Source organism: Eubalaena glacialis, chromosome 11, assembly GCF_028564815.1.
Source record: "Eubalaena glacialis isolate mEubGla1 chromosome 11, mEubGla1.1.hap2.+ XY, whole genome shotgun sequence".
In the NCBI taxonomy this organism is placed as follows: Eukaryota; Metazoa; Chordata; class Mammalia; order Artiodactyla; family Balaenidae; genus Eubalaena; species Eubalaena glacialis.
Window position 1 is genome coordinate 94,261,426 of NC_083726.1, and position 14,257 is coordinate 94,275,682.

The 14,257-nt window shown below is 37.7% G+C and overlaps 2 protein-coding genes across 5 annotated transcripts in view; one reads left to right on the forward strand and one right to left on the reverse strand.

Moving 5' to 3' along the window:
- FGFR1OP2 (FGFR1 oncogene partner 2) overlaps window positions 1-10,470 on the reverse strand; it is a 30,700-nt gene extending 20,230 nt beyond the window's left edge. For both annotated transcript variants that reach the window (XM_061204703.1, XM_061204702.1), the window contains exon 1: window positions 10,234-10,470. The gene's annotated coding sequence lies outside the window, so the exon portion shown is untranslated. The remainder of the gene's footprint in view (window positions 1-10,233) is intronic.
- Window positions 10,471-10,759: 289 nt separating this feature from the next.
- INTS13 (integrator complex subunit 13) overlaps window positions 10,760-14,257 on the forward strand; it is a 33,329-nt gene continuing 29,831 nt past the window's right edge. For 2 of the 3 annotated variants that reach the window (XM_061204725.1, XM_061204726.1), the window contains exons 1-2: window positions 10,760-11,173; window positions 12,155-12,390. In XM_061204725.1, coding sequence (XP_061060708.1) covers window positions 12,166-12,390 — 225 coding nt within the window. In that variant the 5' untranslated portion in view covers window positions 10,760-11,173; window positions 12,155-12,165. Of the gene's footprint in view, window positions 11,174-12,154; window positions 12,391-12,748; window positions 12,765-14,257 lie in introns of those variants that run through there. The other variant, XM_061204727.1, reaches the window with a different exon arrangement.

Sequence of the window (14,257 nt, forward strand, 5' to 3'; positions counted from 1 at the left end):
AATTAGTCAAAGCATCTTCACAGTTTATACTAGGTCTTTATACCTAATGTTCCCATATGTAGTAAATCCCAACTGCTAAATGAAAGCACCCTAAATCATCTACTAGTGGAATAAGTATGAAATGTTGTTACTTTCTCCATTTCATATTACCATCTTCTGGTACAAAACTCTTACTCCAACAATCATACCTACTGGAAGAAAATCTTGTGACTGTGTTCCCATGATTCAGGGAGTGTCCAAGCCCAAAGCAAAGCTTTTGAACTCTCTAGTACCAAATCCCGACTTTACTGTTTGTTAACGGGTTTTATATCAAACATGAAAAGTGACGTGCATCAGGCTTGATACATAACAGGCACTTCAGTCATGCTGATAAAATTCAATTTCTTACCAGAAGCCAAACTGATCAAATGACTTAACTGTGGCCTTCTAAGATAGAGCAACTCGCTAAAATGAAAGAGTAAATACATACACTAATAGCTGAATTGTTTTTGGAATAACTCACTTCTTTAAATGCTCCAAGGAAGTTTCTCAGATATCCTTTAAAAAACAACAAATACATTAACTACTTGATGGCTTGATGCTACCTAAAATAATAAGGTAGAGATGCACAGTAAAAAAAAAAAAGATTCTAAAGCTAGTATCATATATTACAGATACTACGGAACTACTTTAAAGTACATAGTTATAAAAACATTACTTTTACTAAAAGTCCTATGCAAGGGTTTCACGTAAAACAATTAAATCATAAGAAATCCATGGAGAAGTCAAAGATTCCATCGCAGACACACAAAATCTGGCCTGCCAAATTCCAGAAAGAAACGTGGGATGATCAGGTTATAAAATCCATGAGTATAAGAGCTGACAGAATCAGGATGGCTACCTGATAGCACCAGACAAAACCTCGAATGAACACTAACTCATTCCAGTAGAAAAAGATTAGCCACAATAGTAAACACTGATGGGAAAATTGCTTGGATGGCAGAGGATATGGCCCAGTACACACCTTATTTGTAAATAAATGTATCTGGAAAAATTGTAAAGGTGAAGCGAGGACTAAAACCGTTCCTAAAGGACGTTTTGAACATCTCCAAGTGGATTTTATAGGGTTGCCTCTCTCTATGGTTTAGGACTACATAACATTCCTAAATATACGAGCAATGTATTAATAATAGTATATTTATTTATGTTATGGATGGATTTTAAAAGTCCCCTACTGAAAAGCCATAATACTCACAATGGTTAATATACTATTATATTTTGTGTCCTTACAAGAATATTCTAACTTGTCAATCAGGTAAAATAGAGACATTTAACTGGATCAGTTATTCATGAATTTAAATTATGCAACACTTTGCCTCTTTCTCAGAAATCTTTCTGCTTGTATCATTCCCAGTCCTCAGCAAACCCCAAACAGGATAAATCCAAGAAGGTCCAAGCTCAGACACATCATAATCAAATTTCTGAAAATGAAAGACAAAGAAAAAATCCTGAAAGCAGCCAGAGAAAAATAACATATTATTTACAGAGAACCAACATTTTGAATGACTATAGATTTTTCATCAGAAATCAGGAAGGCCAGTAAAAAAGTGCTAAAGAATGGAACTCTCAACCCATAATTCTATATCCAGTGAAAATACCCTTCAAATATGAAGGTAAAATAAAAATCATTCTCAGATGAAGAAAAAGAGAACCCATTTCTAGTAGATTTGTTCTAAAGGCAATTCTTCAGAGGGAAGCAAAATGATAGCAGAAGGAAACTTAGAGTATCAGGAATAAATGAAGAGCAAGAGAAATCATAAATATCTTGATAAAAATAATAGGCTATTCTCTTTTTGAGTGCTTTAAAATGTCTGATATTTGAAAACAAAAGCTGTAACTTTTGTGATGGAATTTTCAATTTATGTAGATGTAATATATAACTACAACATAAAGGGGGAGGGTAAATGGACCTATACTATAATGTTTCAACATTTCACTTGAAATGATAAAATGTCAATTGTAAACAAACATATATATTGTAATACTAGAGAAATCCCTAAAAAAAGCAGTACGGAGATAAGAGTCAAAATCTTAAAATGAATTAAATTAATTTAAAATGAATTAAAAATGAATTAAAATGAATAAAAAGTTTGAATAACCCAAAAGAAGGAGAAAAGGCGAAAGGAAGGAACAAAACACTGAGGGTACAAACAGAAAACAAATAAGATGGTGCATCTAAATACAAACACATTAATAACTACATACACTAAATACAAATGTTCTAAACACATTAGAACATGCAGTCTGATAATCTAACTCTTTAATTAGGATTTAAAACAGGACCCAATTATATGTTGTCTATATGAAACTCACTTTAAATATGATATAGGTAGGTTAAAAGTAAAAGGATGGAAAGAGACACACTATATAAACACCAATCAAAAGAAAGCCAGTGTACTAATAATAAGTACACAGAAAGGTGCTCAACATGATTTGCCATCAGGGAACTGCAAATCAAAACAACAAGATTCTACTTCATATCTATTAGGCTGGCTATAATAAAAAAGATAGTAAGTGTTGGCTAGGATGCAGAGAATTTGGAGCTTTCATGGACTGCTGGTTGGAATGTAAAATGGTGCAGCCACTTTGGAAACCAGTCTGGCAGTTCCTCAAAAGGTTAAACACATGATCTAGCAATTCTACTCCTAGGTACACACCAAGAAAATGAAAACATGTCCTTGCAAAAAATTGTACATGAATGTTCATAGCAACACTATTCATAATAGCTCCAAAGTAGAAATAGCCCAAATGTCCATCAACTGAAAAATGAATAAATAAAATGCGATACAGTGAATATTTTTTGATCCAAAACAAAGAGTAATGATGTACTGACATAAGCTACAAAATGGATGAAACTTGAAAAATTATGCTAAGTGAAAGAAGCCGGTCACAAAGGAACACATATTTTGATTCCATTTACATGAAATGTCCACAAGATGCACATTCATATAGGCAGAAAGTAGATTAGTGATTTGTCTAGGGTCAAAGGGAGAGGGGGAAGATAGGGGAAATGGGTAGTGACTTAATGGGCAGAGTTTTTTGGAGTGAAGAAAATATTCTAAAATTGATTGTGGTGATGGTTGCACAAATCTGTGAATATACAAAAAACCCATGAAATTGTACACATTAAATGATGGAATATTATGGTATGTGAAATTGTATCTCAATAAAGGTATTATATTTTAAAAAAAGAGCTGGTGGCTATATTAATACTAGATGAGGGACTTCCCTGGTGGCGCAATGGTTAAGAATCCACCTGCCAATGCAGGGGACACGGGTTCAAGCCCTGGTCCGGGAAGATCCCACATGCTGCGGAGCAACTAAGCCCATGAGCCACCACTACTGAGCCTGTGCTCTAGAGCCCGCGAGCCACAACTACTGAGCCTGCATGCCACAACTACTGAAGCCCACACACCTAGAGCCCATGCTACACAACAAGAGAAGCCCGCGCACTGCAATGAAAAGTAGCCCCCGCTCGCTGCAACTAGAGAAAACCCCGCAGCCAAAAATAAATAAATAAATAAATAAATTTATTTTAAAAATATACTAGATGAATTAGACTTCAGAGAAAAGAAAATTACCAGGGATAAAAGAGGGGCAATACATAGTTGATAAAAGGTCCAACTCACCAAGAACACATAAGAATCCTAAATGTATATGTACCTAACTAGAGAGCTTCAAAATCAAACAAAAACTGAAAAAAATAAATAGACATATCCTCACTTACTGCTGAAATCTTCAACACTTCTTTCTCAGTAACTGATGGAACTAGTACACAGAAAATCAGCAATGATATAGAAGAAATGAACAAACTCCATCAACTAAGTAGACTGAATTGATATTTATAAAACACTATACCCAACAACAGCAGAATACACATTATTTTTAAGTACACATGGGACATTCACTGGGATAGAGTATATCCTGGATCAAAAAACAAACCTTAACAAATTTAAAAGAACTGCAGTCATACAAATTATGTTCTCTGAACATAATGGAATTAAACTGAAATAAACAACAAAGAGACAACAAGAAAATCTCTAAATATTTGGAAATTAAACAACACACATAAATAATCCATGAGACAAAAAGAAAGTCTTTTTGGAAATTAGAAAATATTTTGATCTAAATACAAGATATCAAAATTTTGGCATGCATGTAAAGCAGGAAATTTATACACTAAATGCTTATATAAGAAAACTAGAAAGATATCAAATCAATTATCTAAGCCTCAACCTTATGAAATAAGGAAAAGAAAAGCAAAATAAACACAAAATAAACAGAAAGAAGGAAATAATAAAAGAGCAGAAATTAATGAAATTGAAAACAGGAAAACAACAGAAAAAAAACCAATGAAACCAAAAACTAGTTCTTTGAAAAAGCAAAAAAAAGTTGATAAACCTCTAGCATAACTGACCAAGAAAAAAAAGAGAGAAGACATAAATTACCAATGTCAGGAATGAAAGAAGGGATATCACTGCAGACTCCTAATTCATTAATAGGATAAGTGAATACAATAATAAATTTCATACACATGAATTGGATGAAATGGACTAATTCTTTAAAAACCACAAACTACATAAAGTCATACAAGATGCAACTATTAGTAACAATTATTATAGCTATAACTATTAAATACCTGTAACTATTCTATAGTCCTATAACTATTAAAAACATTGTATTCGTAGTTAAAAATCTTCTGCCAAAAATCTCTAGACTCAAATGGTTTCAATGGCAAATTCAACCAAATAGCCAAAATAATTTTGAAAACAAAATTGGAGAAATCACACTTCTAAATTTTAAGACTTACTATAAAGCTATAGCAGTCAAATGGCATGGTATTGGCAGAGCCAGTCAGATAAAACAGAACAGAGTCCAGAAATAGGCCCACAAAAACACGACCAATTGATTTTTGAAGAAGGTGTAAAGGCAAGTCAAAGGAGAAAGGATAGCCTTTTCAGTAAATGGTGCTGGGAGACTGGACATCTGCATGCCAACAAATTAACCCTGAAGTAATTCTTACAATTTTCACAAAAATTAACTCCAAATGGACCACAGATCTAAATGTAAAATGAAAAATGGTAACACTTCTGGAAGAAAAAACAGGAAAAAATCTTTGTGACCTGGGGTTAAGCAAACACTTTTTAGACATGATACCAAAAGCTTGATTCAAAAAAGGAAAATTCAACAAACTGGACGTCATCAAAATTAGAAAGTTTTGCTCTGGGAAACACTGTTAAGACAGTCTGAAAAGACAAGCTATAGACTAGAAGAAGATACAAATCACATATCTGACACAGGACTTGTATTCAGAATACACAAAAACCTCTCAAAACTAACAATAAGGTAATAATCTAATTTTTTAAAATGAGCAAAAGACTTTAACACTTAACCAAAAAAATATATGGATGGCAAAAAAAGCACATGAAAAGATATTCAACATCATTAGCCATTAAAGGAAAGCAATTAAATCCATGATGAGCTCCACTACACCCCTATTAAAATGGATAAAATAGAAAGCACTGACATACCAAGTGCTGGCACGGAACTCTCACACAATGCTGGTGAGATTGCAAAATAACATGGTTATTTTGGAAAATGGTTTAGCAGTTTCTGAAAAGTTAAATGTATTCTACCATATGACCCAGGAATACCAATTCTGGGTATTTACTGTAGAGAAATGAGTGGATAAACAAACTGCAGTACATACCATCCATACAATGAAATACTACTCAGCAATAATATGGAATGAAGCACTGATACAGGCAACAACATAGATGAATCTCAAAAATATTATGCTGACTGAGTGAAAGAAGACAATCTCAAAAGGTTACATACTGCTTCCATTTACCTGGCACTGCCCAAAGGACAAAACCACAGCGGTAGATAAGAGGGTACATAAGAGATCAGTGGTTGTCAGGAGCTGGGAGTGGGAGTGGGAGTGGGAGTGGGCATGGGGGTGGGGGAGAAGGGTGTGGCACAAGAGAGTATTCTGAAATAATGGAGAGTTCTGTATCCTGATTGTGGTGCAATCTGTATACATGTTAAAATGAATAGAACTATATTGCAAAAAAGGGCATAATATGTTAATTTTAAAACTTAAAAAAAAAATCATTATCTGTCCCCAAGGTTTTGCCTTTGTCTTTAATTCGTCTGCTGTTTATTTGTATGCGTGGTATAAGGAAGATATCTAATTATATTTTCCTTTTCTCATGGGGACAACTAGTTGCCCCAGTTCCCATTTATTGGATAGTACGTTCTTCCCCCACTGAATTGTAATGCCACACCTGTTGTATGTTTTTTCAATAAATGTATGGGTATGTTTCTGAGCTCTCTATTCTACCTCTGGATCTATCATCTATCTTTACATCAATACGCTGCCTCAACTGTTACAGTTGTAAAATAACTCTTGCTATCTGATATGGCAAGTCATCTTTTCCTTCTTCAAAAGTGTGTTAGCCTTTTCTCCAACCTAATTCAATCTAAATGGACCTCTAGAGCACTCCAGAGTAAAATCAAACCGCTAGGTAATAATTTTAATTAATTCCAACTGTTGGTAGCTTTCTGAGCCTGAGTAATACAACCTTATACTGAATCTTGCTCATTGGGATAACTGTTATTTCCATTTTATCAATGAGGAAATAGACTCAGGATTTCAAAGGTAAGGAGCTGACTGACAGCACCATGTAGCAAGGAAGGAGCCAAGCTAGTACCAGAAATAGAACTTCTGACCCCCAGTCTAGTGGATATTCATGAGGCAAGATGGCTCTCCAGGGCCCTGTTTGCTTTTACCTATATAAAGACTATCCTGGTTTCCTGGGTGGAAAAACAAAGCAAATTCCTTGACCCTACTCTACCAATGAGACTTCCAAAATATTATATAAATTGCATTTCAAACCAGCAATAGAAAATAAATGGAAGTGTAAATGAAGATGAAAAAATAACAAATTTTTAATATTTTTCTGCATAACCAATAAAAGCCTAGTACCTATTTTAACCAGCCATCACAGTTAATATAAGACTGTTAAAAACAAGAAAACAGGCCCCCAAATGCCATGTCACTTACGCTAAGCCCCACATCACCAAACCAAGACTTAACTTACAGTTTTGGCCTCTTCCAGAAATGGAACCTTAAATCCGTCGATCAGGAATCACTGTGAGGTAATTTGTCTGACAGACCCCTGCCGTCCCTTAAAGGAAAGTGACTTTGTCCCAACCAATCTGCTTTTTGTTAGTATAACTTCCTTGTCCCTTCTCCTATAAAAGTCTTTCATTTTGTACAGCTCCTTGGAACTCCTTTCTGCTAGATGGGATGCAGCCTGATTCATGAGTCGTTGAACAAAGCCAATAAGATTTTTAAAGTTTACTCAGTTGAATTTTGTTTTTTAAGGAGACCAATTAGGCTTTCTGAAACTAGAATTAACATCCACTTTAAAAAACATTCTCTAGATTGCATAATGAAATACTACTATCAAAATGAACTACATTTGAAATTTGTAACTATAAAAACATACCTGTTCAGGGAAAGGAATTATAAATAGCAGGTAATTAAAAGCATACCTTTATTAGCATTTCAGAAAAACAGTGACACAAAGTTTCTATGAATCTGCATGTTCATTTCCTGTATGTAAAACCACAGAAAAGTTTAAAATATTTTATAATATGCATTTACTTTGCCACCTTTTTTGAAAACCATTGTGCTTTTCCCACACTGTTTGGCTGGTAACTGGAGTGGGAGGAAGATTGTTTTCCACATTCTCTAACAAGTTTTAAATTTTAAAAGACTCCAGTTAAAAAAAAAGAAGATATTCTCAGTTTATCTATTTTTAGAGAGCATGTCTTAACTAGTCACACTTAACTAGTGTACTTACTTACATTATCTTCTATAGGTAGGCTCATATTACAGGTAAAATTTTTTAAAGCAGCTCCCCGCCCTCCACATGAGCCACATTCTCACCCACTTTACCACCCAAAGACATTCGCAGCCAGACTCCTGGCAGAGGGTTCAGAACATTGTGCTGTTGATAAAAGAGAAACTACCACCCACCCGAGACAGAAACTGCCAGCTGTTAGTTTTAGATTTTGGTTAAGAAAAATTTAAAGAAATTCAAACCACTCTTCTTTCTCCTTTATCCACAAATCCATTACCCTATAGCTGGAACTACGCAGAAATACTGTGACCGCTGACATACCACAGATGTGTCTATCAATGTCAACAATCTAGTTTAAAATTTTTTATTGTTCAAGCAGGTGCCTCTAAAGTTAATTAATAGATAATATTAACTGACACATATGGAAATATAAAAATAAAAAGTCCTGGTTATGGCTTTCTTAGAAACTTATAAAGAGATCAAGAAAGAAAACATGTAAATTATAAATTACATATTTTTAAAAAGCATCTTATACAGACATAGCACTGTATCTGAAAGCACAAAAAATTTTCACTGTCCTTGAAAATGATGTAATGAACACACGTTTGGAGTTTTATGAAGCTGCTTTATGAAGAAAATGAATTTTTAAAGTTAGAAGAAACAATTTGAAAGTAAGGGCACAGGAGAATTTTTTTTTAAATTATACGTTACCTTGGAATTGTGGCTAAATATAAGTTGCATGCACCTGTATGTTCAAACAGGTATGACAATTCAAGAAGGACCTAACTTAATCTAAACCAGTTATTTCTAACCTATGGGCAAGGAATCATTGGAAGGGTTGCACGGATGTACATATACCAAGCATGGTCTGTAGTCTAAATATTTCTCTCACATATATAGCCCACTATTTTTAATAGAGACTAGTAATAATAAAATACAAAAGCATTTAAAAGCATAATAGTCTTTTTGCCACTACGCACAATCTCAACTAACAGATACTAAACGTACAATTACTCGTGTGTTGGTGGTACAGGGTGCCTCATATTCAAAACAGGTCAAGGTTCTTTAAGCTAATATACAAGGTTCCTCTGGCTCTAAAATTCTACACTTTTAAGGATGCTAAGGACTCCTACTCCTATGGTGAATCTTCAGAACTATAACGCCTGCTATGTGCCAAGCACTGGTCTAACTTTTGTTACAAAGATGAATAAGACGTGATTCCAGGCTCAAGCTCAAATTGGCACAAGAGACAGATACGTGAACAAATAATGTTATACAACCTAAAAAATACTGCAGAAGTACCGTTTCAAGTGATTTGGGAACACAGTGGTACCATCAATGTCATCTGTGGGAGCCTGAGAAGACAATGGTCTATGAATTGGATTTTGCAAGTTGGTTGAAAAAAAAAAGGAAGAGTAAGCGTTCAAGACAGATGGTACAGCACATACAAAGGCAGAGTTGTGAAAGTGCTTGCATGTTTGGAGAAACATCCAGCAGTCTGGCACGACTGGGTATTGAAGTATTTGGAGGAGAGGCAAAATAAGACAAAAAAGGTAGAATGGATTGGAACAGACAGTATAAGGTCCTAAGTGATATGCTTAACAATTAGGACTTAATTCTGTCAGCAATACGGTTATTCAAAAAGCTTAAAGAAAGTATCGATATGAACAGATCTGTATTTCAGAATGGTAACTCTAGGGAAGGATGGTGGGGAAATCATCTGGTGAAAGAAAAAGAAATAGCATCGTGCAGTGCAAGTGGAAATACACAGTCAAGGATGAGCCTTAGGTTCCTAGTTTGGACAGCAGGATGGGCACCGGTACCATTATCTGAGATGGGATACATAAAAAAGGCAGGAAGAAAACCAAGAAAAGAGTAGGATTCTTCAGAGGGCAGTTTCCAGACAGTATGGTTATCCATGAAGAGTACTAGGAAAAGAGTAATATTTCTTGGAGGGCAGTTTCAAGAAAGAGGGAATGGTTCTCCATGTCATATGCAAAGAGGTAAATTGAAAACTGAAAAGGACCCCTTTTGCATCCCTGCCGACCACCGCCCAACCCCGCCCCACAAACGGTGAGCTCCCAGGTGGGTTAGGCAGGAAGAAAACAGAGGGAAGGTGTGTCCACAGGGTTAGGGCCAAGGCTTTTCATCGAACTTTCCGCACCTCAGTTCCGGAAAGAGGTGCTCAGGGCTGAACAAGGAGAGGAAGTACCGCGCCCAGGAACTGGCAGCCGGTAGTTCAAGAGGTGGTGCAAAGCACCATCGGGGAAGGAAGGCTCCGACTCCCTATGCCCGCTCTGGTCCCTGGATTGATTCCACTTACTCTGGTCTCAATCCCTCGCAGCCGTCAGCTGTGGCGGTTAGGACTCAAAAGCCTCGGCCAACGGGGACCTATGCACCCAGGGGACGAGACTCCTCTTGCCTGTTCAGCTTCTTCAGCGAGCAGATGCAGAACCAAGCAGAGGCAGTGCAGGGGCGCCTGGGGGAATCAGAGGGGCTCAGCCCCATCACCGGCCAAGCGAAACCCTCCGTTCCCCGCCTCCGACCAGCGCTCTCAGAGCGCTTCAACCTCGCGAGATTTCCTTCCTCGCGTAACCGTGGGGGCAGAGCCCAGCGATTTTTTTTGAGGCCTCTAGCTGACATGCGCGAGAGGTAGGGGCGGGCCTCCCCACTAATCCACACTCAAGCTTTCTCTCGGCCTCTCGCAAAGTCTCGCGAATTTTGCTAGGGGAAACGGGCCTGGGTGGAGAGACGGAGAAGGGGAGAGCTGGTGGGCGGGTCTTGCGCTTAGGGGACCGTAGCACCATTAGCCGGTGCTGTAGTTGGTACTTCGCTGTTGTGGAGGCTCTCAGGTCGCCCGGATCAATTTTCCCAATGGGTGACTGGGAAAATTAGGGGGTAGAAAATCTTGAGGGTCGGAGGCATTTTTTTCTTGGCTCCGCCCTCTTCCTGTTAGAGACCTGGGCGTCTGGCCCGCAGAGGGGGAAGGGCAGCGTGGCGGGGCTGCCGAAGAGTGCTTTGCGCACGCGCCAGTCCGAGTGTGTGAGTGTTTGTGTTCACGCGCAGGCGCGCGCGCTCCTGCATTTAGGAAGCCTGGGAAGGACCGGTGTGTTAGGAGATGAGCGGGGAAAGCATAGTCCCCTGTCTTTGGTACCAGACACTCCTGACTGTGCGCTGACCCTCCCCACCCAGCCAGCAGCCTTTTCCAGAGAGGCTGTGGTGCATAGCCTCTGTTCGTTTTCACTGCAGGACCAGGCACGAAAGTAAGCGAACCTCGATCCTGAGGTCTTCCTTATCCACTCACCTTGTACTTTCCACCCCCCACTTTCCAGCAGAGTGTGTCTAGGTTTCTCAAAGAAGAGTTTTGCGTGAAGGGGAAATGCATTTGAAAGCAGGAGAAGAAAATAGCTGGATTGTAAAAAGTCGGTTCGTTTTAATGAACACTTTTTTGCTGTGTTTACCCTGTGCTTTTCGAATGTGGATTGTCTATTCAGTTAAAGATTTTATTAGCGAAGCAAGGGAGTTCTTATAAGAAAAAGTTTCAAAAGTTCCTCCTTCCCACCATGTGATGGTAGCACCTAAGTTTTTCTGTTCTACATGATGAATTACCGTGGTGTTTCAGAAGCTAAGGTGGAGAGTGTGAATTTGAGGTCCTTATCCTAATGCGAAGACCAGATATGCAGTTATCTTAGGAGATGTTTGTTATGTTTTGAGCTTCCCTTTTGTTGTCACTCTTTCCAGTTCATTCTTTCTCCCCAATCCCCACCCTTTTTCAGAAGTCTTAGAAATTTTTTTGGAGGGAAGCCCCCAAATGCTGCCTTATATTACTTTAGGGGTTTATATTTGATTGATGTCAATTAGCAAGGATCATGAAAAGTGTGTTTGAAGAGTGTTTGTCGTTTATTTTGTTTGGTATTATGTAAGGGAAACAAGTACGATTATTTGTAAAAATGTTTTCTTCTGGCAAATTTAAGTTCATTCCGAAAGCAAAAAATATCTGCATGTATTGTAATCTGCCTGTTTCTGGTAGAATGACAGGTGAATATGGTGTAGCTCGTCCCTTGAATTGTTACTTTCTGGTCATGACCTCATTAAATCTTGTCCTTTGTTCGATAAATTTCTTTGACTACTGATTATTCATGTTCCCTATCAAATCTTGAGGAAAAGACGCATTCGTTAGAAATGATTTAAGATATTAAATGTTATGTATAAGATGTTTGGCTAATATATTTTATCCCTGACAGGTTAAAACAAAATGAAGATTTTTTCTGAATCTCATAAAACAGTATTTGTTGTGGATCACTGCCCTTACATGGCAGAATCATGCAGACAGCATGTCGAGTTTGATATGCTGGTGAAGAATAGGACCCAAGGAATCATCCCTTTGGCCCCTATATCTAAATCATTGTGGACTTGCTCAGTAGAATCTTCCATGGAATATTGTAGAATAATGTATGATATATTTCCTTTCAAAAAGCTGGTGAGTGTGAAGTACAAGTAAAATCATGATTTGGGGGATGTACTTGACTGCTTTTTACACTTTTTATGTATGACTTTGCTTTAGATTTGACTTACAACTGTTTATTTACTACTTTAAAAGTGTAGTATATAGAACTCCCCTTTGGGGTTAATATGTATATTTAATTGGGGCCGCTAACAATTATGGAGCACTTACATGTGCCTCACATTAACTCCTTTAACTCTTACAGCAGTCCTATGAGGTAGCTACTGTAATTACTGGGACAGTATTCAAAGTGTATAAAAACCAGAATGGAACAGACACTGACCACTGAGAACTGTTGCCAGCCTAAGCAGAAGGGATGTTGGCTGAAAGCACTTTGTCAGAATGTGTTGGTATGTTCCATCTGAATATCAGCCTTGTTTATTACTGCCTTGTTGGAGACGCAGAAACTGAGGTAAAGAGAAGCAATTTGCCCTGAGTCATGTAGCTAGTTAGAGGAAGAACCAGAATTTGAACCTGGCTGCTTACAGTTTTAGTGAAAGTATCCTAAATTGCTGCAGGATTTGGCCATATTGTAAAGAATGCTCTTAAGAATGCTAAGGGGAAATTGTTTTTATCAGTAAGAAGAGAAATTGAAGATTGATAGAAACTCCAAGTGTGAAAATGATCTTCAGTTTTCAGAATCCCAACTGCTTTATTTTGGGAAAGTCATTTGGTTAAGCCACAAGTGGATGCTTTGCTTTCTGTCTCATTTGGAGCAGCGTAGGCTGGGACCTAGCCTGTTCATAGACCGGCACAGGCACAGCAGTAACCGTAAGGCTGAACACAGAGAGGCTAATATATATTATACATTCAGATATGTCCCAAATTAAAATATAAATTGTTTTAGTCCCTCTGTAAATTGTGTATCGTGTAAGGTAAAAAAGTATATATGAGAGGAAGCATAATGTAGTGATTTAGCGCACAGGTTTCGGTTCAGGTCTTGGCATCATTAAACTACCAGCAGTGTGACCTTGATCATTTTGCTTCATCTCTCCAAGCCTCAGTTTCCTCCCATGGAAGCATAACACCTCCTTCCTATGATTGTTGTAAGATTTCAATGAGGTAATGTGAGTAAAGTGGCCAGTAAAATATGTTCCTGTCAGGTAAGTCTTAGGAGAAAAGGCTGCTTATCAAACTTACTGGGGAAGCAAAATGAGTATTACATGGATAATAGGAAAAAAAAGATCATGAATTAGATCATATAGTCCAGGGGAAAGAAGTAATCTCACCCTCCTCCCAAAAGGGAACGTAGCCATCATTTGATATATTTTCTAATGTATCCTTACTGTTAATCATCTTACCTGATACTATATTTTGTTTGCATTTTACTTAAAAAAAATTTTTTTTAAGAAATTTGACAGATACAGTGGAAGAATTAGGATGCTTTTTATTTATTTATTTATTTATTTATTTATTTATTTATGGCTGCGTTGGGTCTTTGCTGCGCACGGGCTTTCTCTAGTTGTGGCGAGCAGGGGCTACTCTTTGTTGCCGTGTGCGAGCTTCTCATTGCGGTGGCTTCTCTTGTTGCGAAGCATGGGCTCTAGGCACACGGGCTTCAGTAGTTGTGGCACAAAGGCTCAGTAGTTGTGGCGCACGGGCTCAGTTGCTCCGCAGCATGTGGGGTCTTCCCGGACCAGGGATCGAACCCTTGTCCCCTGCACTGGCAGGCGGATTCTTAACCACTGCACCACCAGGGAAGTCCCTTTACTTTAAAATTTAGAATAAAGTGCAAATGCATTCTTTTAGCTTTCAATGCTCTAGGTTATATGGCCACTGCTTGTTTTTCTGACCTTATCTCCTACCTCTCTGCCCACTCTGATCTTCACCCTTCTGAGGGTGT